General features: G+C 38.5%; 1 protein-coding gene across 2 annotated transcripts in view; it reads right to left on the bottom strand.

The window, feature by feature from the left end:
• Positions 1 to 27368, bottom strand: part of CPQ (carboxypeptidase Q) — a 502032-nt gene that overhangs the window by 347002 nt on the left and 127662 nt on the right. For both annotated transcript variants that reach the window (XM_030937692.1, XM_030937691.1), the window contains exon 2: positions 18531 to 18995. In XM_030937692.1, the coding sequence (XP_030793552.1) occupies positions 18531 to 18963 (433 nt within the window). In that variant the 5' untranslated portion in view covers positions 18964 to 18995. The remainder of the gene's footprint in view (positions 1 to 18530; positions 18996 to 27368) is intronic.

Below are 27368 nucleotides of genomic sequence, written 5' to 3'. Positions count from 1 at the left end.
TGGCTTTCCTGGGTTTCCATCTGGCAGATGGTAAATCATGAGACTTCTTGGCTTCCAAAACTACATGAGCCAATACCTTATAATAAATTGCTTCATATATATATGTGTGTGTTTGTGTGTGTGTATGTATACATATATGTGTGTGTGTGTGTGTGTGTGTGTGTGTGTGTGTGTGTGTGTGTGTGTGTATGCTTCTGTTGCTTTGGAGAACCTTGATTAATACAAGGATGATATAAAGAGATAATAATCACCAACAAAATGTACTTCTTAAGTCTTTGTAGGATAATTCTTATGAAAGGAGAGCTGAAAAAAAAGTGACAGTTCTTAGGTTCAGTGCCAACTAACAAGGGTTAAAAATAATTGAACCAAGTTTTGGCAACATTATCTTCTACTTTCTTCAAAAATACTGGTTGGTGTCATCTGATCCCAGTGGTTTATTTATTACCCACTTTGACAATCAAGCTTTGAACATCCAATGCATTTACCAATAGCAGATCTAAAATCTTTAAGCCATCTACTACTAAAGAAGAAAAATCTTAATGTTTTTCTAAGAAAAAAAGTTTCAATTTGATGACATAAAGTTCTGAAACTTCCTGGAAATTGCCATGACATTTTTCAAGGCAAAGAAAATCAGGACTGTAAGGAGTCTCATAAGGCCTTAGTCTATTCAGCTCTCCTGGAGAAATCAAAGTGCCTTCAGCTAATTGATATTACTGATGTATTTTCCCAAGTGCCATCAAAATGGCACTGACTCTTTGGGAGCCACTTTCAATGTGAAATGCATCACAAAATGTTTCTTTACTGTTATAAAGATATCAAATATGTACTCACCAGCTTGATTCAAGTGACTATAATTCTAAGACTACAATGAGCCTGTCAAAGAAAACTTTTACAGACTCAAAAAAAAAAAAAAAAAAAGATAGAAGCTCTAATTAATTCTAGAGCACTAACCTGACATAACTGCAAATGCATCAGCCTTGGACTACACTGTTGGTGAGCCCATGAACCAGAAACTAGGAGGGGGGGGAAAAAGAGATAAAACCAAAGAGACAGAGTCAAAAATAAAGAAAGAGACAGAGAGAAAGAAAGGGAGAGGGAGACAAAGAGAAAGAGAGAAAGAAGTGATAAGTAGAGAGATACAGAAAAAGAAACAGAGAGAAGCTGAAAAAATAAACACAAAGAGAGATAAAGAGATGGAATCATAACTATCAAGAAGAAATATCTAAATTTACTACTTCTACTTAATTAAGCTCAATACTTATTATAACCTATTAATTATTGACTACAATTTTAAGATTCATTCACAATAATAATTATCAAAAATCTGTAGTTATTAACCAATGATATTTTCTATCAGGAAAAAAGGCAGAGAGATTTGCTAAAGAGAAGGCAGAGAGGAGATGTTAAGATGGAATGGGGTGTTTATTTAAAAGGATACCTGATGCTATCAGTCTACATTATTTCATCATCTTGTCTCCTGGGAACATTATCCACACTTTTAGAATTTCAAATTTCAAAAGGAAAACCTCCTCCTATTAGATTTTCCATAAAATTAAACACTGGGATTATCACCACGCTAGGGACTATACAATAGCAACTGAAAAGAAATATATCCCTGCCCTCAAAAGCTTAGAAATGAAGAAGAAAACAATGGCAAAGATATATGACATGAAAACAAAAAAACATATTTTTAAGAAGTAAAGATTTACATTGTATTTACATTATATGAGATCAGAAGCAAAAATCTAATTGAATGTCATAAAATAGTGAGTGAACAGGCAACTGGATAAGCACTGAAAGAGTAAAAGAGAAGTGGCCTCTTTTATGATTGAAGCAAGTAATAAATTATCCAAATATCTATCTTAACCTCATGCCTCACAGGCAAGTGGATTTTTGTTTTTAAGATCAGATTCAGGCCAGCATGGTGGCTTACGCCTGTAATCCCAGCACTTTGGAAGGCCGAGGTGGGTGGATCACCTGATGTCGGGAGTTCAAGACCAGCCTGGCCAACATGGCAAAACCCTATCTCTACCAAAAAATACAAAAAATAGCTGGGCATTGTGGTGTATGGCTGTAATTCCAGCTACTCAGGAGGCTGAGGCATGAGAATTGCTTTAACCTGTGAGTCAGAGATTGCAGTGAGCCAAGATCATGCCACTGCACTCTGGCCAGGGTGACAGAATGAGACCCTGTCTCAAAAAAAAAAAAAAAAAAAATCCAATTCAGAGTGTTCAGTTAATTATGTGCCTCAATTCATGGTACAAAATCATTAGCCTATTCATCGCAAGTCTCTTTGTCTTATTTGCTTTTAAAAAACTATTTATTCTCTTTTATTCCCATTTCTGACTCCCTCCCACCATGTCCTAAGTAGAAAACTCTTCTAAGATGTTTTTTGATTGTATAGCTTCTTACAAAATATAAAATATTATTCTGTGTGCATGTAAAATTGTATGTATACATATGCAATTGTATTATATATATATATCATTCTATTTTTTACTGTTTTAAAACACAGCTTTATGTTTATAAGAGCCATTCATGCTGCAATACATACATTAGTCTATTGCTTCCAACTGTTGTGTACTAGTCCCTGGGGTCATCCACCAAATTTTATATGTCCACTCTCCCACATAGATCTTGCCCCCATAAATACTGCTATAATATTCATCCTTGAATATGTACCTTTAGGGGTCTATACAATAATTTCTCTGGGAAATATACCAGAAAAGTGAATTACTGGGTCATAGAATATGAAAATATATTTAATTTGGCTAGAGATTGTTCTCCAGAATGGCAGCACCATGCTTCACACCCACCAATCGGTGCATGAGGGTGCCTACATCTTCACAGCCCTGCCAACACATTTTATCAATACATCCCTGCTACAAAGTGATCTCATTGTTTTTAAAATTTGCATTGCACTTATTACTAATGAGTTGAACATTTCTTTACATACTTGCTAGCTTTTAGGCTTCCTCTTCTTTAAGCTGCCAATTCAGAACTTTTGCCCATTTTTCTATTAGGCCTACTGCCTTTTTCATGTTGATTTCTAGCATTCTCTAGGCCCACATATTAATTCCTTAACATTTTAGACAGTGCTAATATTTTCTCTCATTTTGCCTTCTAAGGACTTTGTTCATGGTATCCTTCATAGAACAGAAATTCTAAGTCCTGACTCAATCAAATTCAGCAATATTTTTGTCTTTTAATTTATGCTTCTTAAGTCATGTTATGTGTGCATAGCAGATAGATGTGCTTATTCTTACAGAAACAGCCAAGAGGAAAGTGGAAATACTTAAAAGATATGGGCAAAAAGATCTACCATGAGGAAAGGTGAAGAGGGAAGGCTACTGGGAAGGCATGATGTTGGGGCAAGCCCCTGCCATGTATTAGCCGTGTGACCTTGGACAAGATGCTGAACCCTCCCAGAGCCTATCATTTGTAAAGTGGGAACAACCCCTATAGCCACAGACAAAATACATAAAAGAATCTGCACAATGACTAGACTAGAATATAATAAACACTCGATAAATGTAAATTCCTTGGCCCCCTACTTCCTCATTTCCAACCCTAACTTGATACAGAGAGAAGGAATTTGCAACCTCTGACACTTTGTAGTCAGATCCAGCAACTGATCCCACACCGCCAATTTCAAAGTATCATCTGTGGACACAGGCTGTCTAGAGTACTTCTGCTCATTCTACAATTAGATATCAGACAAAGATTTAGGCCCTAAAAAAAATACTGAAAATGCCGTTTCCTTGATGAGATCAAAAAGAGGAGACAAGGACAGGTGCAAATAATTACTTACCTGATGATGGGACTTTGCAGGTAAATTAGCATCTCAGGAACAAATGGACTGAACTTATTGGCTATAGAATGCCTTCTTTTGCTGGCTGTGCTAGAAGTATAGAGGGAGGCTATTTTAGTTTCCTATGAGACAAGAGTTTGGAAATAAGTTTAGGCTATAGCTTCCCAGACTTTCTTATCCGTGCTGCTTAAGTTTCCAGAAAGAATAGGTCATGATGAACAACCTAATCATTATTTGATTGATGTTTATTTATCCTTCTCTCTCCCATCTGCCTTCACTGAGATGCCAACCAAAATTTCTTGTTATTTGGATATGACATGAACATAAAAGACCTATGAGAATCACACAGTGCTAAAAAGAAGCTTGTTTTAGTATGAATGAGTTTTCAAATATCCTTTTTAAATTTGTGAGCTTTTCACAATCCACTCATGATTTAACATGCAGATATCTAATATGCATCTATTACATACCAGGCCCTGGGCCTAGTGCTACAGGAGACAGAAAGATAAATAAGGTATGGCTTTTACCCTGGAGGAGGTCACCATTTTTCAGAGGAGATAACCATGTGAACACTCAACTATAATAAAGTCTGATCATTGTACAAAACAGACAAGTGCTACAAAAGTAGAGATGAAAGAACAAATAAATTTATTTATGTTTGGGTTCCAGAAAGACTTCAAAGAAAAAAATGAGTCTTTAAAAATGAGTATAAATTCTCCAAGCAGAGAGGGGTTGAGTTGGGTTAAGGTTAGGGTTACGGTTAGGTTAGCCAGAGGTCCAAGAAGCAGCTTTTAAGGCAAGGGGTATTCACAAGTTGAGGGAAAAGCAGACCCATGTGGCTGAAGCACAAGGTGGTACTTAATGCCGTGAAACTGCATCATATCATTTAAGGAGAATGTTTATAAACAAAAGATAGAAACCTTTGAAATGCCAGCTTTTAAGATGAGGTCTAGGGGCCGGACATGGTGGCTTATGCTTCAATCCCAGAACTTTGGGAGGCCAAGGTAGGAAGATCACTTAGGCCAGGAGTTCAAGTTCAAGACCAGCCTGGGCAGCATAGTGAGACCTCACCTCTACAAAAAATCAAAAAATTAGCCAGGTGTGGTGGCATGCGCCTGTGGGCCCAGGTACTTGAGAGATTGAGATGGGAGGATTACTTGAACCTGGGAAGCTGAGGCTGCAGTGAACCATGATTGTGTTGCTGCACTCCAGCCTGGGCAACAGAGCAAGACCAAAAACTATATATATATAGCCTAGGAAAGAGAAGAGTATAAAACAGATAAAGGGAAAGGGTATAAAAAATGAAGGAGAACCTACTTTAACTTTTTTTTTCTTTTATTTTTTTGAGATGGACTCTTGCTCTGCCATCTAGGCTGGAGTGCACTGGCACGATCTAGGCTCACTGCAACCTCCACCTCCCAGATTCACGCCATTCTCCTGCCTCAGCCTCCCGAGTAGCTGGGACTACAGGCGCCTGCCACCACGCCCAGCTAATTTTTTGTATTTCTAGTAGAGACGGGGTTTCACCATGTTAGCCAGGATGGTCTCATCTCCTGACCTCGTGATCTGCCCACCTCGGCCTTCCAAAGTGCTGGGATTACAGGCGTGAGCCACTGCATCTGGCAATTTTTGTAGTTTTTAGTAGAGAGGGGGTTTCACTATGTTGGTCAGGCTGGTCTCAAACTCCTAACCTCAGGTGATCCGCCTGCCTCGGCCTCCCAAACCACTGGGATTATAAGCGTGAGCCACCGCGCCCAGCTGAACCTACTTTAACTTACATGGCAAACGTGACAAACAGCCTAGAACAATTTCCCTTCAATCCATCAGAATGCCCCTGGAGATACCCTTTTTCCTGATTATGCTCTATATTCCTTTTTGTCCTATTAAATTCATTCTAATTCTATAACCACAGAGGACCACAATGCTATTGGTAGTGTTACTTGTACTATATAACCAATGGCAATCTGTTCTTGTTTATTTATGCAAAAAAGTCCATATCATATTGTTGATTAAGGGACATAATGAAATGAGTATTGCGTTAGATATGGAGAGTTGGCATTCAACATCCATTCAAGTTTCTTCAAATGTGCTTTTCTGAGCCACAAAGACTGAAAACCTAAGAACTACATTCCTGGGATTTTCTACAGTTAGGATTCTAGAAGTAATTTAAGTGTCACAATTTTTTGCACTTGAACAAGATCTGGAAAGCAGGAATTAGAAAGAGACTGTTTTCTGCTGTTTCAGAGACAAGCACCATTGTGAAAATCTCTAGATTTTCTGTGGCAGTTTTCTGACAAAGGCCATTGCTGAAGCTAGGAAAGGCAACAGCAATCTTGGTAGCCTGGTTCTACAGAATTATTCTCAAATTCATTTCTGAGAAGCTCAATTTAAAGTCTGCACTATTAACTTACCCAATGATTCTGTAAACCATTTAAAATCCTGTAAGATACTAATAGCTGGTTAAACCAGTTAGAGGAGATGCTCATCTCCACAGCTGAACATTAACTATCCAGTCAACTCTGAACATTGAGCTCAATCTAGTGCTCTCTACCTGTCCTTCCTCTCACTCTTACATTATTCCCAAAAGGAAAAGTTATGAGGTACACACAGTTTGACATAAACCAGCAGAAGTACCAATCTGTATACACAGCTCAAAATCCAAGTCTAGCTAGACTGAGACCTTAAGTTTGCAAGTACATATTCAAGAGCATGTCATTCACCAATCTTCGAACAATGACACTGATGTTTCAAAGTGTGTGTAAGCTGACCTAAAGAACTGTTCCTTAGAGCACATTGATGGGGAGAAGGCGTGGAAATTAGTCAACTTTGCTATTTTGTAGTCTGTTAACTACATTCCAGTCATCCTCAAAAAACAGAAAGAATTGTGCTTTTAAGAAAAAATGAAAAAGAAAGTGATACATCAATGCAAACCATCTTAATATATTTTAAAACACTCAATTTGAATAAAATGGGACAATTAAAATTGATTTATTAAAATAATTCATTAATAATGAATTATTATTCATCAATTAGAATATCATTAAAGTACCAGTAGAAAAATGGGCAAGAGATATGCTCAAATAATTTAAAGTAGAAAAATATGTTTCCAATAAACATATGAAAATATTAAACTAAACAAGAAGCAAAGGTATGCAAAGTAAAATAATAGGGAAATATCGCTTTTGGTTCATCAAATTGGCAAAGATTAGGAAAAAATACCCATGCAGGTGAAGGTGCAGGGTTTTGAAGATACACTGCTAATAAGAGAATAGGTGTGTACAATCTGGAAAACAATTTAACAAAATATATCAAGAATATAAATGTATCAATACGTACATTAATAATTTAAAGTAATTAAAATATATATATTTACATTGTATCATTAAAATGTACATTATATATAATGTTTACATATCTATTGTGTTAACATTTTTAAACAACTAAAACCACTAAAAAATAAAACAGCTTCTAAGAATTTTATTGGTATTTTTTACATCTATATGAGCAGTTTCAAACTAATTGTTTCTACTCTCCTACAACTTCCTAGAATATACTCATGATTCCTCCTTTATGTTATTTATTAAAAACATAAAAAATTCCTTTAAAAGTCTATACTTCTTTCTACATTAAAAGATTTTATAGCCATGCTATTTAAAGAAGAGAAAAAAATAAGAAAATAATCTAGTTTCCAATAACAAGGTATTATATTAATTATTGCATATTTAAATTTGGTAGCCATTAAAACTTATTTAAAAAGATGTTTGCTAGTATGAGGTAAATATTCATGACATATAAGATAAAAGGACACAAACTATATGTAGTGTGAATGCAAGTTTATAAAATAAAATGCATATGCATATAGAAATATCAAAAGGAAAAATAGAAATGATAGCAATGACTCTCTAGAGGAAAATATCATAGATGATTATATGGTTTGGCTGTGTCCCCACCCAAATCTCATCTTGAATTTCCAGGTGTTGTGGGAGGGATCTGGTGAGAGGTAATTGAATCATGGGGGCAGGCCTTCCTGTGGTGTTCTGGTGATAGTGAGTAAGTCTCACAAGATCTCATGGTTTTAAAAAGGGGAATTTCCTGCACAAGTTCTCTTCTCTTGTCTGCCATCATGTGAGAAATGCCTTTCCCCTTCCACCATGATTGTGAGACTTCCCCAGCCATGTGGAACTGTAAGTCTAGCAAACTCTTTATTTTGTAAATTGCCCAGTCTTGGGTATGTCTTTATCAGCAGCATGAAAATGGACTAATACAGTAACTTGGTACCAGTAGAGTGGGATGCTGCTGAACATATACCCAAAAATGTGGAAGCAACGTTGGAACTGGGTAACAGGCAGAGGTTGGAACAGTATGGAGGGCTCAGAAGAAGACAGGAAAATATGGGAAAGTGTGTAACTCCCTGGAGACTTGTTGAATGGCTTTGACCAAAATGCTCATAATAATATGGGCAATGAAGTGCAGGCTAAGGTGGTCTCAGATGGAGATGAGAAACTTGTTGGGAAATGGAACAAAGGTGATTCTTGCTGTGTTTTAGCAAAGAGAGTGGTGGCATTTTACCCCTGCCCTAGCGTTTGTGGAACTTTGAACTTGAGAGAGATGATTTAGTGTATCTGGCAGAAGAAATTTCTAAGCAGCAAAGCATTCAAGAGGTGACTTGGGTGCTATTAAAGGCATTCAGTTTTATAACAGAAGCAGAGCATAAAAGTTGGGAAAATTTGCAGCCTGATAATATGATAGTAAAGAAGATCCCATTGTCTGAGGAGAAATCCAAGCTGGCTGAAGAAATTTGCATAAATAATGAGGAGCTGAATGTTATCCCCAAGACAATGGGGAAATTGTCTCCAGGGCATGTCAGAAGTCTTCAAGGCAGCTCCTCCCATCACAGGCCTGAAGGCCTAGGAGGAAAAAGTGGTTTCATGGGCTGGGCCCAGGATCCTTATCTTCATGCTGTGTGCCATCTAGGGACTTGGTGCCCTGCATCCCAGTCACTCTAGTTGTGGCTGAAAGGGGCCAATGTAGTGTTTGAACCATGGCTTCAGAGGGTGCAAGCCTCACACCTTGGCATCTTCCATGTGATGTTGAGCCTGTCAGTGCACAGGAGTCAAGAATTAGGGTTTGGGAACCTCCACCTAGATTTCAGAGGATGTATGGAAACACCTGGATATCCAGGCAGAAGTTTGCTGCAGGGGCAGTGCTCTCATGGAGAACCTCCACTAGGGCAGTGCAGAAGGGAAATGTGGGATCAGAGCCCCCACACAGAGTCCCTACTGTGGCACCTCCTAGTGGAGCTGTGAGAAGAGAGCCACTGTCCTCAAGACCCCAAAATGATAGATCCACCAACAGCTTGCACCATGCACCTGGAAAAACTGCAGACACTCAACATCAGCCCATGAAAGCAGCCTAGAGGGATGGAGCTGTCCAAGACCATGGCAACCCACATTTTGCATCGGCATGACCTAGATGTGAGACATGGAGTCAAAAGAGATAATTTTGAAGCTTTAAGATTTGGCTGCCCTGCTGGATTTTGGACTTGCATGAGGCCTGTAGCCCCTTTGTTTTGGCCAATTTCTCCCATTTTGAATGGCTGTATTTACCCAGTGTCTGTACCCCCATTGTATCTAAGAAGTAACTAATATGCTTTTGATTTTGCAGGCTTATAAGTGGACAGGACTTGCTTTGTCTTGGATGAGACTTTGGACTGTGGACTTTTGAGTTAATGCTGAAATGAGTTAAGATTTTGGCAGACGGTTGGGAAAGCATGATTGGTTTTGAAATGTGAGGACATGAGATTTTGGAGGGGCCAAGTCAGAATGATATGGTTTGACTATGTCCTGACCCAACTCTGATCCTGAATTTCCAGGTATTGTGGGAAGGACCCACGGGGAGGTAATTGAATCATGGGGGCAGGTCTTTCTCATGCTGTTCTCATGATAGTGAATAAGTCTCACAAGATCTCATGGTTTTAAAAAGGGGAGCTCCCTGCACAAGTTCTCTTCTCTTGTCTGCCACCATGTGAGATGTGCCTTTCACCTTCTGCCATGATTGTGAGGCCTCCCAAGCCATGTGGAACTGTAAATCTAATAAACCTCTTTCTTTTGTAAATTGCCCAGTCTTGGGTATATCTTTATAAGCAGTGTGAAAATGGACTAATATAGATGATTTTTATTATTTTTATATTTATGTACATGCTTTCTATAATAGGCAAGTATTAACTTTACAATCAGGGAAATTCTGAGTAAATGATGATGGCTCAACAGCATCATCATTCATTATGTATATGGCTTGGCTGTGTCCCCACCCAAATCTCATCGAGGGACTCAGTGGGAGGTAACTGAATCATGGGGGCAGTAACCCCCATGCTGTTCTTGTGATAGCGAGCAAATTCTCACAAGATCTGATAGTTTTATAAGGGCCTTTTTCCCCTTTGCTTGCCACTCATTCTCTTTCCTTCCACTCTGTGAAGGAGTGCCTTCTGCCATGATTGTAACTTTCCTGAGGTCTCCCCAGCCATGTGGAACTGTGATTCAATTAAACCTCTTTTGTCTACAAATTATCCAGTCTCAGTATTTCTTCATAGCAGCATGGGAACAGACTAATACAATGTAGAAGAAGGCTTTATTTTAGTACAGGTGAATAATATCCCAAGGAAAGAACTACCTTAAAAATCCACTGTTTCTCAAACACTGAATGAGTAACTACTATTTACTGAGTATGATGCTAGATGTTGAGAATACAGAAATTGATAAGACTCAGTCCAGGCCTCCAGGAGCCCCCTAACTAATATAAAACATATAATAAAACATAATATAATATGACATACAAACATAATAAAACATACACTAAACATAATAAAAACATACAATCCTAAAATTTTAAGAAAGCCCTGTATCTCGGTAGAGATGTCAGTCTCCACTGAGGATTAATACTCAATGACCTGCTGTATTGGGCTCACAGACCATAAACCATGAAGACCCAGAGTTATGTCTGCTGGGAAATAATCACATAGTCTGCCCAAGTTCCTCTTTCTTGCACATATGTCAGCCTAACCCAGATGTGACTGTTGATTCTCATTCTTTTACTTGGTCCATTCAAATCTGACATCTGCTATGCTATCTCAGGACTGATTGGAGATTGTGTTTTCTCCTGTCTTGTAAGTTTGTTCTTCATCTCTTCAGACTTGGCCTGCTTGTTTATCTGCCTTCTTCAAACTCTCCACAGATAACTCGCAGAGCTCTCAATCCTGTCATGTGAATAAACTAACATACCTACTGTAATACTAAAGTCTAGAAGAGTGGATAAACTAACATACTTACTGTAATACTCAAGTTTAGAATTGAAAAGTTTAAAAATCTGGTTAAACAAAGAATCTACTCCATCACATACACTTGGCAGAGTCCAGCTCTCGTGAATTCTAACTTCAGTGATCCCTTATGGATTCTCATAAAAATTACCCTTTCCAATCTAGAGGAGACCTTACAGATTCAGAATTCCAACGATCTCTCATTTCACAGGTCACAAAATCAAGGCCAAGATGATTAAATGGCAATCAAGGTCACACAACTAGTTAGTGGTAAACCAAAGTGAGAAGACAGGTTTCCTGAGAGAGAGGCTAGAAGATAAGCTCTGCACCACTCTGCCTGGGTTAGAGATCCTGTTACGCCAACTTTACACTATCTCCTGTGGGAATTTTCCACACCTGGTGCATTCTAACCCTCCAGTCTCTTCAGAGCTTAAAATAGTCCAGTTGCCAGACAACTGTTTATCTACTTTGAGCCCCATGGAACGAGGAGTGGGGTGAAAGTGAGTCTTGGAAAACTAGAATAGATTTCGGTGAGTAAAATTCACATCCCCTGGGTTTTGAAGGTCTCAGGAGCAATCAGTAACTTGGCTTAGTTTTCAATACCAGGCAGGTAGCCAGGAAAGAGGAGGCCCAGCTTATAGAATGAGAAATGATGATGAGAAAGAAATGGGAATAAGAAAACTTTCTTTTAAAAAACACGCAGAAACCAATATGTTCTGCCATCACAGTACAGGTATCAACGGCTTTTGAAACAGATCTGCTTCAGCTAGATGGCTAAAAATAGTAATCTTATAAATGGAAACAACATTAAAATATTTGAATGAGAAGCAATATAGTCTAATGACTAAAAGCACAAACTCTGGAGTTTGACAGTTGTTCATGTCCAAACAAGGCCTCTTACCAGTTGTGCAACTCTTGGTAAATTATATAACCTCTTGGAGTCTGGTTCTCTCATCTGGGAAAAAAAAGTGCTAATCCTTTTCAGATAACTGTACAATTGAGAGAGCTTAAAAAGCAGGATTTAAGTTGGTATCTAACATAGATTAGCATTTAACAGAAGGCAACTGAAGGAAACTCCTGACTAACACTATAAAACCCAAGCTGAGGAGCTTCCTAACACCTTGGAGAATTCTACCACCCATTCATGCAGCCTTAGAGAAATCAAAACTGGCTATCCCAGTGATTCTTCCAGCATGGCAGCATGAGTAACTCAGCAGATCTTCAACCCACAATATATTTAGTGGGAAGAATTATTTTAAAAAATAATTTAATGTCTCTCAAAACTGTCCTAAGGGCATACAGCAAAGGGTAACATTCATCCAAGAAAATTTACCAAGTCTTGATGAGAACAGTAAGATTCTGTGGCATCTGGGTCATGATCTGCTTTCCTCTCCTACCCCCAGCTCCATGTTACAGAAACTCTATTACAGGTACTCTATTCTGACCAAGTGCAGACAAGAACATGAGAGCTTCCTCTCCACCCAATTCTCAGTTTAGGGCAATAGTTTCACCTTTGGAAGGACAGGCTACCAGTGTTTCTCATTCCCCAACCCCATTACCTTGTGGCAGAACCTCTGTTCTAGTCAAGCAATGCCAAGAGAACTGAGGCGCCATTCCTCTACCCAAGTCCTACTCATAGGATAGAAACTCCATGCTAAGTAGCTATCAAGAATACTAAGACTATAGGCCGGGCACGGTGGCTCAAGCCTGTAATCCCAGCACTTTGGGAGGCCGAGTCGGGCGGATCACGAGGTCAGGAGATCGAGACCATCCTGGCTAACACGGTGAAACCCCGTCTCTACTAAAAACTACAAAAAACTAGCCGGGCGACGTGGCAGCGCCTGTAGTCCCAGCTACCCGGGAGGCTGAGACAGGAGAATGGCGTGAACCCGGGAGGTGGAGCTTGCAGTGAGGTGAGATCCGGCCACAGCACTCCAGCCTGGGTGACAGAGCGAGACTCCGTCTCAAAAAAAAAAAAAAAAAAAAAAAAAAAGAATACTAAGACTCTGATCACCCCTTTCTCAGCTCACTCATAGGAGGTGGTCCCACACTGGAAGCTGCAAGCCAACAAGGCTGAGAACTACCTCCTCCTCCCTTCTTATCACCCACTAAGAAGATCACTCTGGGTGCCTCACTCTGGGTGCCACTGGGTGGTGCCACTATCACTGCTAGCTCCCATGGAGTAGCACGAATGTTCTCCCAGGGGAAGAGAGAAGTCATAAGGATGGAGAGCTCCATAGTTCTTACTGATGTTAGTGACTTCCTTTAGTGCAGAGAATGGAGAATTCCCTACCTAAGGGTGTTGCTGAAAATAATGGAGAGCTTGGTGAAGAACAATTAAGGGGGTGCTGGTAGCTTCATGATACTGCTAGCAACAAGCAAAATGGCAGAACCATAGCTTTAACAGAACCAAAGAAAGAAACAACCAAGAAGGGCCTTCCTGGGATCCCAGTAAACCCTGGGGATTGAAAAGCTACACACATGTCCTAGGTTATACCTATGCAGGTACAATCAAAACAACACATGGGTCAGATTTGAAAACATTTCCCAAGCTCCACACAGATTCATCAACAAAGGGCAGAAGCCCCACTCACTCAAGGTGTTTAAGTACAACCTCTGAGCAAACACTGGCTAAAAAATAAGCTATTCTGACCCTGGAGAAAATACTATTAAGCCATGCTTATAAATAAAATTACTTGCATTCTGGTAATCTGGAAGGCTGTGTGCATGCCCAAGGCCGCACCCTCTCAGAAGTGATTAGACAAGGAACTTCCAAGGCATTTGGCCTTGGCCAAAGTTGGGGGAAAAAATAAACTTCTTAAGTTGTAATAACAGACTCCAAGTCACAAAAACATCCAATGGCAAAGAGTAAAAACATAACTGGCTAAAGGAACCTAAGCATAACCTTTGACCAATAAGTGGTTTATGCAGACCTATGGGTGACTCATAGGGAACCCAGCTAAAAGAAAAAAAAAAAAAAAAAAAAACAATCTAAACAGGAACATCAGAAGCTGAACAGTGTAAGAGAAATAGATGTCACAGAGTTAGTACATTCAAGCGATTAAACAAATGAACGACCAAGTAAATGGATGGGGGAAAGGAAGGAAGATGAGTCAGTGTCCAGAGTTGCCATAAAACATTAGTTTAAATATTCAGGTTTTCTGTTTTTAAAACTATGGCATAAAAAGATACAATAAAGTATAACCTATACACTAAAACTATGGCATAAAAAGATACAATAAAGTATAACCTATACACAAGAAAAAAAGAAGTAGTAGTAGAAACTGTCTTTTAGGGGGTCCAGATGTGGGATATAGCAAACACTTCAAAGCAGCTATTATTGAAATATTCAACGAACTAAAAGAAACCATACTTAGCCGGGCGCGGTGGCTCAAGCCTGTAATCCCAGCACTTTGGGAGGCCGAGACGGGCGGATCACGAGGTCAGAGATCGAGACCATCCTGGCTAACACGGTGAAACCCCGTCTCTACTAAAAATACAAAAAAAAAAAACTAGCCGGGTGAGGTGGCGGGCGACTGTAGTCCCAGCTACTCGGGAGGCTGAGGCAGGAGAATGGCGTAAAACCGGGAGGCGGAGCTTGCAGTGAGCTGAGATCCGGCCACTGCACTCCAGTCCGGGCGACAGAGCGAGACTCTGCCTCAAAAAAAAAAAAAAAAAAAAAAAAAAAAAAAAAAGAAACCATACTTAAAGAACTAAAGGCAGATATGATGACAACATCTCATCAAATAAAAAATATCAATAAAGTCACAGAAATTATTTTTTAAAAAGACCAAAGAGAAGTTCTGGAGTTTAAAACTATAGTAACTAAAGAGACAAATTCAGTATAGAGGCTCAATAGTAGCTTTAAGCTAATAGAAGAAAGAATCAGTAAGTTTGATGATAGATTGATAGAGGTCATACAATCTGAAGAACAAAGAAAAAAAAGAATAAAGAAAAATGAGCAGAGCCTAAGAGAAATATGGGACATCATTAAATCACCAACACACAATAAATGGAAGTATCAGAAGGAGAGGAAAAAGAAAAAAGGGAAGAAAAAAAATTTGTGGCAATAATAGCTGAAAACGTCTCAAATTTGATGACAAACTTCAATCTACACACCCAAGAAAATCAGCAACGTCCAAGTAAGATGAGAATAAAGATATACATACCTAGATACATTAGAGTCAAAATCACAAAAATCAAAAAGGAAAAGAAAATCTTGAAAGCAATAAAGAAGACATGATTCATCACATACAAGGAAACCTCCAAAACAGTAACAGCTGACATCTCATCAAAAACAATGTAGTCCAGGCCAGGCATCGTGGTTCCAGCTTGTAATCCCATCACTTTGGGAAGCCTAGGCAGGTAGATCACCTGAGTCTAGGAGTTCGAGACAAGCCTCTCCAAAATGGTGAAACCCTGTCTCTATTAAAAATACAAAAAATTAGCTGGGCATGGTGGTGTGCACCTGTAATCCCAGCTACTTGGGAGGCTGAGGCAGGAGAATCACTTGAACTGGCGAAGTGGAGGTTGCAGTGAGCTGAGATTGTGCCATTGCACTCCAGCCTAGACAACAAAAGGGAAACTCCATCTCAAAAAAAAAAAAAAAAAAAAAAAAGGAAACAATGGAGTCTAGAAGGCAATGGGATGGATAATGTATTCAGAGTGCTGAAAGTAAAAAAAAAGAAAAAAAGAAAAGAAAAACAAACCTGTCAACTAAGAATCTCATGTCCAGTAAAACTATCTTTCAAAACTGAAATTTAAATAAAGAGATAAAGATGAATAAAGGCTTAGAGAATTTGCTGCCAGAAAAATCTAAACAAAGTTTTTCTGCCCAAAAGCAAGTGACAGCAGTGATTTAGACCCTTATCCTTACAAACATAAAAAATTATAATAAGATACTATAAATAACTGTACATCAACAAATTACATGACTTAGATAAAACAGATACATTTCTCTAAAGACACAAGCTACTAAAACTGACTCAAGAAGAAACTGAAAATCTGATTAGACAAGTAAAGAAATTGAATTAATAATTAAAAGTCTTCCCACAAAGAAAACCCTGAATGAGATTGCCTCACTGAATTCTACCAGAAATTTAAAGAATTAATAGCAGTCATTTGTAATCTCTTCCAAAGGATGGAAGATGAGGTGACACTTTGCCACTGATTTCATGAAGCCAGTCTTACTCTGATACAAAAAAAAAAAAAAAAAAAGACATTTAAAGAAAATGAAACTACAATTCAATATCCCTATGGATATAAATGCAATATTAAACAAAATACTACCAAACTTAATTCAGCACCATATAAAAAAGATTATGTATTATAATCAAGTGTGGTTTATACCAGTAATGCAAGGTTTTTTAACATCTGAAAATAAATTAATGTAATGCACTGAATTAAAGGAGAAAGAATAGCCTTTTCAACAAATGAAGTTGAGACAACTGAATGGCCACATTCAAAAGAAGAAAGCTGAAGCCTTATCTTTTACCATATACAAAAATTAACGCAATTAATTCACAGATATAAATGTAAGGATGGCAGCCATAAAATTCTTAGAAGAAAATAGGAGATGAGAGTAAAGATATACAGACCTAAATACATGACAATAGTAGTAGTAAATGTTTGTGACTATGGTATAGGCAATGGTTTGATATGACACCAAAAGCACAGGCAACAAAGAAATAAAATAAATTAGCTGGACTAAATCAAAAATTAAATATTTCTGTAGCAAATATTACCATCAAGAAAAAAAAAAAAGACAATCCTCAGAATGGAGAGAACATTAGTAAATCAAATATATGAAAAGGGACTTGTATACACAATACATAAAAAAGCTTTTAAAACTCTATAATAAAAATCTCATCGTCCAATTAAAACCTGGGCAATGAATTTGGATACACATTTCTCCAAAGAAGGTAAACAAATGGGTGAGTGAGAACATGGAAGGATGCTCAACATCACTTGTCATTAGGGAAATGCAAATCAAAACCACAATGAGATACCACTCCACACCCACTAGAATAGCTATAACCAAGAAGTCAGATAATAACAAGTGTTAGCAAGCATATGGAAAAATTAATACATTGTCAGTGGGTACAAAAAACTGTGCAGCCACTTCAGAAAACAGTTTGGCAATACCTCATAAAGTTAAACACAGAGCTGGTATATGACCCAACAATTCTACTTCTTGCTGTATACCCAAGAGAAATGAAAACAAATGTTCACATGAAAAACTTGTGCATGAATGTTCACAGCAGCTCTATTCATAATATCTAAAAGGTGAAAATAATCTCAATGTCCATCAACTGATGCATGGACAAATAAAAATGTGATACATGCATAAAATGGAATATTACAGAGCAATAAAAAGAATGAAATACTGAAACATGTGACAACATACGAACCTGGAAAACAGTATGCTACATGAAAAAAAACATTCCCGAAAGATCACATAATGTATTATTCCATTCACATAAAATGCCCAGAATAAGCAAATCCATAAAGACAGAAAGCAGATTAGTGGTTTCCTAGGGCTGGGATATAGGTAGACTGGAGAATGACAGCTAATAGTCACAGAGTTTCGTTTTGTGGTGATGAAAATGTTCTACAATTAGATTGTGGTGGCTGTACAACTCTGTGAATATACTAAAAATCGCTTGTACATTCTAAATGGGTGAACATCATAGTATGTGAATTATATCTCGATAAATAATGTTTTAAACTGACAATGTACTTCTTCACTGGGCCTTTCTCTTGGCATCCAAAAAAGTCAAAAGAATAGAAACTCCTTCTGCCACTGGAAATTAGCCCATGGATATATTCAAGGCTAACTGATAGCTCCCTGATGACTGGCTATATATCTCCGATCTGGGCATTTACTGCATATTATCTGATAAAGCTGATCCAGGGTGCTTATAAGTAAAGGTAGAACTCAACCTTGGATAATTCCTTGAAGTAGAAACCTCAGTTCTATAAAAATAATTAAATCAATTCAGAGTGCAACGTTCTATTCTCTATTTCATTAATTCTAAAAAATAATTCACACTGAAGTCACTTGGAAGAAGTCATAGTTTTGTATCCTGTTTATGCATATTTCAATTATCCATAGAATGATGCTAATGTTTAACTAGATAGCAATTATAAAGTGATAGGGCTGGTAAGTATCACGGACCAGTAGCTACAGATTCTACATTTAAAAAGCCATCCAACATGATCAGTTCTCTTTCACAAAAGAAACAGAAGTGAAAAAAAACAGGAGGACGAAAAAGGGTAGAGAACTCATTAAGCCAATGGAATAGGAAATTATCCAAATTATAATACGAATCATGCATATTGTACTCAATTACACCAAGGGACATTAGTTTTATAAAATGCAAATCAAACTGAAAAGACAAACAATACCTTCTGGAGGAGTCCCAATGCTGCTGCCAAGACCCAGAATGGCTATCTTATGAATTCTTGGCTCCAGCATCACAGCCGATTCTTCTCCCCTCTCCCAGTGGGGTATTCTCACTGGTTCCAGGTGAACATTCTCCAGCCCATCTTGCTGCAGGTTTTGGTACATAATTTGGATGGCTTTTTCTAGGTTCTTGGAGCCACTCAGTCTCGGTCCAACAGTATCAACCAGAAGTGCCAGTCGCTCATAGGATCTGTTCTGGGCTTTACCATAAACAGCTAGGTTGATAATTGCTTTAGCAACATCTCCATAGCTGGCTATTTCTTCTTTTATTTCTTGAAAAGTCCTCTTAGAGATGCCATTCTTGTATATAGCTTTCCCAGAGCACAGGGATAAAAGGTGAGCACCACCAAAAAATGCGAAGATAAGGAATTTCATTTTTTTCCAGTTGGTTTTCTTGTTAAGATAACCTACATAAATAAGAAACATTATGTTTTAAGGGAAAAGAATCTCACAGCTACCTGCCCATAACCCAGGGATTGCTTTTCAAGCAGCATTCCCCTTCCCTTCCCAACCACTGCCCAACATCCACCATGAAATTCGGGCACTGTTACTTCGAGGAATGAACAAGTAAAGAGGCAATGATTGACCTCTCTTAAAACTGTAGAATCACGTGTTACCTATTAATCCTGTTCAAATATGCTAAAAGGATAAATCAAGAAAAGAACTGGGAAGAAGAGAAAGAAGTAGTGGTAGCAGTGATAGGGCTAAGGCAGTGTTACCTGCTGTATAGTCTCCTAAATAGAGTATAATCCAAATGGGTATCCTTGCTCCCTCTGCCAGGTGCGTTCTGTCCTCTTTGCCTGTCAGACTCATCCACTGAGGCCCTCTCCACTGTCATCTGTTCTCAATATTTTTACCAATCCTCCCTTCAGAAAAATAATTGCTTCTTCATCTGTGCTTGAAAAGTACTTCATACTTATGTTCAAAAGATATTTATTGGAAGCCACTAGATGCCACAAACTGTGGTATGTTTTTAAAAGGAAAAAGTCTAAGCTACTGCAAAAAGCAGAGAATTAATAAAAAGACTGGGCTTTGTTACCACTTAACTGTTTGATATCTGCCACCTACATAATAACAATAATAATCATAATAACAATAACAGGAAGCATTTATGTAGTGCATGCTGTGTGTCAGACCTTGGGCTAAGTATGCTACATTCATTAATGCATTTAATCCTCACAACAACTCTATTAGGTAGTTTATTATTACCTTTATTTTACAAATGAGGAAACTGGGGCACCAAGAGATTAAGCAGTTTGCCAAAGACATACAAAGGCTTTCTAGCGCGAGAGTCCATGCTTTAAATAGTGCTACTCAAAGCATGGTTTGTGGGCCACGCCAGTGCACAAAGTGTTTTTTACTAATGCACAATAGGTAAATACAGAGATTAAGAGTAAATGTATTCAATGCTGTCCAATATAGTAATCAATTGTCTCGTATGGTCACTTCAATTTAAATTAACTAAAATTAAATTAAACTAAGGATTCATTTTCTCAGTCACACTAGCCACATTTCAAGTACTCAATAGCTACCTGTGGCTAGTGGCTATTATATTAAGCAGCATAGACAGAACATTCCTATCATGACAGAAAGTTCTATTGGATAGCACTGGTTTAGACACTTTTATATAAACTGTATGTCTGCTACTGTTTGAACATCTGTCCCCTTCAAAACTCATGTTGAAATGTAATTGCGCTTGTGATGGTATTATAAGGTTGGACTTTCAAAAGGTATTCAGGACACAAGGGCTTCACCTTCATGAATAAACTAATGTTATTGCGGGAGGGGGTTTGTGCCTCCTTTGATCTCTCTTATCCCCTCTTTGCCCTCCTTCTGTGCGATGCTTTCTGCCATGTTATGATGTGGCAAGAAAACCCTCAAGCCAATAAATTTTCATTCTTTGTAAATTACTCTGTCTGTGGTATTCTGTTAAAGCAGCGCGCGCGCACACACGCACACGCACACACACACACACACACACACACACACAAAACTAAGACAAAAATTGGTACCAGAGAGGTGGGTTGTTATAACAAATACCTGAAAAATGTGGAAGCAGCTTTGAAATTGCATAATGGGGCGAGGCTGGAAGAATTTGGAAGAGCAACCTAGAAAAAGCCTAGATTACAATGAATAGAGAATTAAGGGCAATTTTGGGAAGGGCTCAGAAGAAGAGATGAGCAAGAGAGAAAGTCTGGAACTTCTTAGAGATTACTTGAGTGATTCTTCTTAGAGATTCATGACCAGAATGCTGACAGAAATATGGACAGTACAGGCAATTCTGACCAAGTCTCAGACGGAAATGAAGAACAATGTACTGGAAACTGTAGTAAAGGCCACTTGTTATTAAGTGGCAAAGAACTTGGCTGAAGTGTGTCCATGCCTGAGTGCTTTAACAGAAGGCAGAATTTAAGAGTGACAAACTAGAATATCTGATGGAAGAAATTTCCTTTTTGTTTTGTTTTGTTTTGAGATGGAGTCTCGCTCTGTCTCCCCGGCTGGAGTGCAGTGGCACAGTCTGGGCTCACTGTAAACTCCACCTCCCGGGTTCACAACATTCTCCTGCCTCAGCCTCCTGAGGAGCTGGGACCACAGGCGCCCACCACCACGCCTGGCTAATTTTTTGTATTTTTAGTAGAGACGGGGTTTCACCGTGTTAGCCAGGATGGTCTTGATCTCCTGATGTTGTGATCCACTCACCTCGGCCTCCCAAAGTGCTGGGATTAAAAGCGTGAGCCACCACACCGGCCAGAAATTTCTAAGCAAAATACTGAAGGAGCTGTGTGGCTTCTTTTAAATGTATATAATAGAATGTGAGAGGAAAGAAATAATTTAAAGACAGTACTTATAATTTAAGGGGAGACAGAACATAAAAATTGTGAAAATTCAGAGCCTGGCCATGTAAAGAATAAAAATATGTGCTTAGGCATGCAAACAAAGGGTGTGGCCAAATAACCACTTGCTAAAAAGGTTTGTAGGGCTAGAAAAGAGCCAGGTGTTATTCATCAAGACAATGAGAAAATGACCCCAAAGGCACTTTAGGGATCTCTGAGACAAGCTAGAATCTTGAGGGCAAAGTTTCCAAAGAGGCACCCAAGGGACCTCAGAATTCACTGCCCTGCACCTCACCTCCTCAAATGTCTGTTCGCCACATTCTGGTGCAGTGCCCTTAAACTGCTACAGCCATGACTTGAACAGGCACATGTGCAGCTAAGGCCTCTGCTCCAGAGTGCACAAGCAGTAAGTCTTGGTGGTATCCACACAGTGCCAATTCTGCAGGCACACAGAGTTCACAAGCTGTGGAGGCATGGCTACCTTCACCTATATTTTAAAGACTGTATCAGACAGCCTGGGGATCCAGGTAGAAAACTGCTGCAGGATCAGAGCTGCCACAAACAGTCCCCACTAAAGCAATGTCTAGTGAAGCTGCAGGGGCAGAACCACACCTGAGACTCCTGAACTGTAGACACCAGCACGCAAAGCCAGCCCGGGAGAGCTGTAAGCATAAGACTCCAACCATCCAGCAAAGCCTTAGGTGCAGGGCTCTTCAAGTCCTTCGGGGCTCAACCCCTGCCCCAGTGTGTCCAGGAAGCAGGGCAGCATGGAGTCAAAGAAAATGATTTCTGAGCCTTAAGATTTACTATTGTTGTCTCCGTTGGGTTTTGGACTTACTTGGAACCAGCTACCCCTTCCTTGCCTATTTATCTGTTTTGGAATGGGAATGTCTATCCTATACCTGTCCCACCATTGTATTGTGGAAATAGATAGCTTGTATAATTTCACAGGCTCACAGCTAGAGGGGAATTTGCCTCAGAATGGATTGTGCTATGTCTCACCTGTATCTGATTTAGATAAGACTTTGGACTTTTGAGTTGGTGCTGGAAGGAATTAAGAATTTGGAGCTATTGGGATGAAGTAAGTGTGCTTTGTATGTAAGAAAAACATGATGGGAGGAATACTATGTCCCTCCAAATTCATGTGGAAATTTAATTGCCTTCGTAATGGTCTTGGAAGGTGGGACCTTTAAGATGTGTTTAAATCATGATGGTTTTGCCCTCACGAAAGGACAAATGCCTTTATTGAGGCAATGGGTTCCTTATCATGGGAGTGAGTTTACCCCCTCTTGCTTTTTCTCTCTCCCTCTCTTGCCCTTCCACCATGTGATGCCTTTTGCAAAGTTTTGATGCAGCTAAAAGGCCCTCACCAGATGTGGCCCCTCAATCTTGGACTTTTTAGGCTCTAGAATTGTAAACCAATTAATTTCTGTTAGTTATAAACTATCCGGTCTGTGGTATTCCGTTATAGCAGCACAAACTAGATTAAGACAACATCTGTCAAATTTAATGATTTAAAAATGATGCCTCTCTTTGTATGTCTTTTTACTTTCACTTTTCTAATTTATTGTTATTTTGCAAAAGCATTAGTCTATAACAAATTCAAAATTTTCAAAACTGTTCCTTCACTACTAAATTTTAAGAAAAAATTCTAAAATAAGCCAGCATGCAAAGCCTTTAAAAATATGACTCCAACAACTACTTCAACCTTATCTATCCTCCTCCTCCTCTAGAGCACACAGATTTTCATTCTCATTCTCTTTCTCTCTCTGACACACACATACATACACATGCATTGCTACGTTTCTATATATTGAGCCCTTGAAATGTGTTTAGTCCAAACTGAGATGTCTTAGGCTAAGGGCAGTGGCTCATGCCTGTAATCCCAGCACTTTGGGAGACTGAGGCAGGGAGACCAGTCTGGGCAATATAGCAAAATCCAGTCCCCCCCCCCCCAAAAAAAAAAGAAAAGAAAAGAAAAAGAAAGAAAGAAAGAAAAGAAAAGAAAAGAAAGGAAGGAAGACAAACTGAAATGTTTTGCAAGTGTTAAATATTCACCTGATTTGATTTTAATGACTTAAGTTGAAAAAAATATAAATATTTCAGATATATTGGGTTAAATAAAATGAGTTATTATTGATTTTACCTGTCTCTTTTTACTCTGTAGTATGGCTATTAGAAAAATTTCAATTGCACATTTGTGTTCATATTTATATTGGACAATAATGCTCTAGCTGCATTGAACTTCACGCTGTTCTTCAAATGCACAGGCTCTTTCGTAACTCTGGGTCTTTACATATGTTCATTCTCTTTTATTGAAAGATCCTTCTCCTCACCTCCTCCCCTTCATCTGGCCAGTGCCTACACTTACTCTTTAATGAAAATGCTTTAAAAACTACCTCTTCTGGCCGGGCGCAGTGGCTCAAGCCTGTAATCCCAGCACTTTGGGAGGCCTGAGACGGGCGGATCACGAGGTCAGGAGATCGAGACCATCCTGGCTAACACGGTGAAACCCCGTCTCTACTAAAAAATACAAAAAATTAGCCGGGCGAGGTGGCGGGCGCCTGTAGTCCCAGCTACTCGGGAGGCTGAGGCAGGAGAATGGCGTGAACCCGGGAGGCGGAGCTTGCAGTGAGCTGAGATCCGGCCACAGCACTCCAGCCTGGGCAGCAGAGTGAGACTCCGTCTCAAAAACAAAAACAAAAAAAAAAAAACTACCTCTTCTGTAAAGGCTCAATAAACAACACCCCAGAGTTATTTGCATCATCTTCTGTGTTTCTACCATAATTAACTATGTTATCAGCTAATATGTTTGTTTATAAACCTGTCTCCCTTACTATCAAAGTCAAGTAGGGTAAATTATTCACCACTGCACCTTCGATTGTTATACTCAAATATAGGCACTCAATACATTTTTATTTAAGAAATAAATGAGCCTTTAATCTCTCTAGGTGTTAGCTTCCCTAGACTATAAAAGTATTGGCCTTGCCTCCTTCACAACTAAGCTGTAAGAGTAAAAATTGCTATCATATTTAAAATGTTTTGAAAAATTATGAAAACTATACACTGCTGTTGCTTCCCTTTTTATTACAACTATTTACCTGCATAGGGTCCTGGTTTCTAAAGCCACTAAAGCCACTATACTGATACTTGTTTTTAAAAGCTACATTTTGTTAGGTAATAACAAAATTTCACCAGATTGAAATTTATTCTTGAAAGTACATTTTTCCAATGTGTTGTTGGTGCAAAAAAAAAAGGTTCATAAGACATCTATTCATTAGCACTAACCACAAATATCCACTTCTCATTAAAAGTTCTCTAAGCATTCTGCAAACATTAATTAGCTATTTCACAATACATTTCTAGTGATGGATTAGAATCATATAATGACACCATTGTAGAGATATATAGGAGAGCTTAGTGATCCCTAGTCCATATCCTTACTTTGTAGAAAGTTAATCAAGACCTGTGTTTTGATTCCCAGGCAGCAGATAAACCAGAAACTATAATCAACCAGGTAATTTGACTGACTGACACAGACTTCCTGGAGGATTACAAATTGTGTCTTTTTATAGGAAACCGTACGCATTTACATGAAATAGAAAATCAATGAGGAAAACCCAAATGCAGTTTGAGGGGCAAATAACTAAAATAATATATATATATTCAAACAGTCTCATGCATAGAGTACCAGGAGAGCAAAAAGAAGAACAAAAGGAATGCTGAAAAGCTCTAGAGAAGACATAACATATGAAGACAGTCTTAGGAAATGGCTCAGCAAGCAGAGAAGAGGAAATGGTACTCTTTCTAGAGGGACTGCTGGAACTTAGGTCATAGTCTAGTTAAAAAATACGTCCAGAAAATAACATTGCCTAAGTCAGATATCCTTTTGTATGTATGTCACTTGTATTAATAAATAACATGTTTTTTTTTGTCTGTTTTTGGTTTAGGTTTTGGAGATGGAGTTTCACTCTTGTTGTCCAGGCTGGAGTGCAGTGGCGCAATCTCAGCTTACTGCAATCTCCACCTCCTGATTTCAAGCGATTCTCCTGCCTCAGCCTCCCGAGAAGCTGAGATTACAGGCGCCTGCCACCATGCCCAGCTAATTTTTGTATTTTTAGGAGAGACAGGGGTTTCACCATATTGACCAGGCTGATCTCGATCTCCTGACCTCTTGATCCGCCCACCTCGGCCTCCCAAAGTACTGGGATTACAAGCGTGAGCCACCACACTTGGCCATAACATGCCATTTTTATAATAATACTTAATGTCTCCTTATATGGTCAATTAAATTAATTTTGACACTAAAATGATATAATCACTTTAAAACAGAAACTGGGTGTTATTCTAAATACCTTAACTAGACTGTATTTTCAAATTCCACAAACATAATAATGCTTATTTTTAAAAGTAGGTTAATTTAAAAGATAATCTTTTAAAAAAATTAGTTTTCCCTGAGTATATCAGCAGCACTTTGGAAGACTTACTAAGATTGAAGGCACAAAACAATGAGCTACATGAGAAATCACCTAGAACCCTCAACATAAGTGAACAATAAATGGGTGTTAGTTGACTCAAAACCTGGTTTTCCCTGGAACATAATCTAAAAATCATTGATGTAATCCCTAGCTGGAATGCATAATTATATATCTCTCTAACAGCACTATCGAATTTTATTATTATTGTCTTTAGATAGTTACATTAGCCCAACTAAGGTAGTTTTCCATTAATAAACAGTAGAAAATAATATTACTAGTGATCTATATTTGGAGAAGTCACAAAAATGGAACAAAATATTGATATATCACATTCCACTTAAGAAAATCACTATAAGATATAATAGTTATTTTTAAAACACAGAAATCATAATCTGATACATAATTTATAAATTCTAAGCAAGAAACAGAAATGTATTATAAAATTAAAATAATGAAATATACAGACAGAGTAAAACTTAATCATGATCGGTATTCTAGGGCAACCTTAAAAAGTTATTTCCTGGCCAGGCTGGTGGCTCACGCCTGTAATCCCAGCACTTTGGGAGGCTGAGGTGGGCGGATCACGAAGTCAGGAGATCAAGACTAACATGGTGAAACCCCATCTCTACTAAAAGTACAAAAAATTAGCCAGGTGTGGTGGTGGGAACCTGTAGTCCCAGCTACTCGGAAGGCTGAGACAGGAGAATGGCGTGAACCCGGGAGGCAGAGCTTGCAGTGAGCCCAAAAAAAAAAAAATAAAATAAAATAAAATAAAATAAAATAAAATAAAAAAAAAAAAAAAGTTCTTTCCTAAGACACAGACTTAGGGTCACTATACATCGGAAAATTCATTCTAGATCTGGAGTCAGTTCAAAGGATGATGATCAAGGGCCATCGGTTTGTTGGCATGAAATGACCAAAAACACTTGTTTACTTCAGTGTGAAACTTTTAGGGAATAACCATATAGGTAATAATGGCTTATTTGGAAAATTTGAGGAACTTCATATGTTGTCCTTGTCTCGATGTGGCAATGGATGAATTATCTATGCTAAAGAGACAGCAGGTAGTGAAGATCAGAGGAATGGTGGCGGGTGCCTGCAGTCCCAGCTACCTGGGAGACTGAGGCAGAAGAATAGCATGAACCCGGGAGGCAGAGCTTGCAGTGAGCCGAGATCGCATCACTGCACACTAGCCTGGGCGACAGAGTGAGACTCTGTTAAAAAAAAATAAAAAACCAAAGTAGATGTTTTCAAGCAAACCTTGGGGATTACTTCCTTCCTATTGCTGCTGTACCTTCCACCATTTTCCCCAACTTATCATCTACCTATTTGTCATTTTCTCCATAGGCCACATACTATAAAGTTGCCATGGGGATGAAAATAATGCCGTGAAAGTCATCTGTGCCTATAAAAGATGCAATTCATTTACAAAGACACTCAAGATTTTCTTCCATTTAAAAACCTTAAA

This window comes from Rhinopithecus roxellana, chromosome 9 (genome assembly GCF_007565055.1).
Source record: "Rhinopithecus roxellana isolate Shanxi Qingling chromosome 9, ASM756505v1, whole genome shotgun sequence".
NCBI classification, from domain to species: Eukaryota; Metazoa; Chordata; class Mammalia; order Primates; family Cercopithecidae; genus Rhinopithecus; species Rhinopithecus roxellana.
This window is presented reverse-complemented; position numbering and strand designations above follow the sequence as displayed.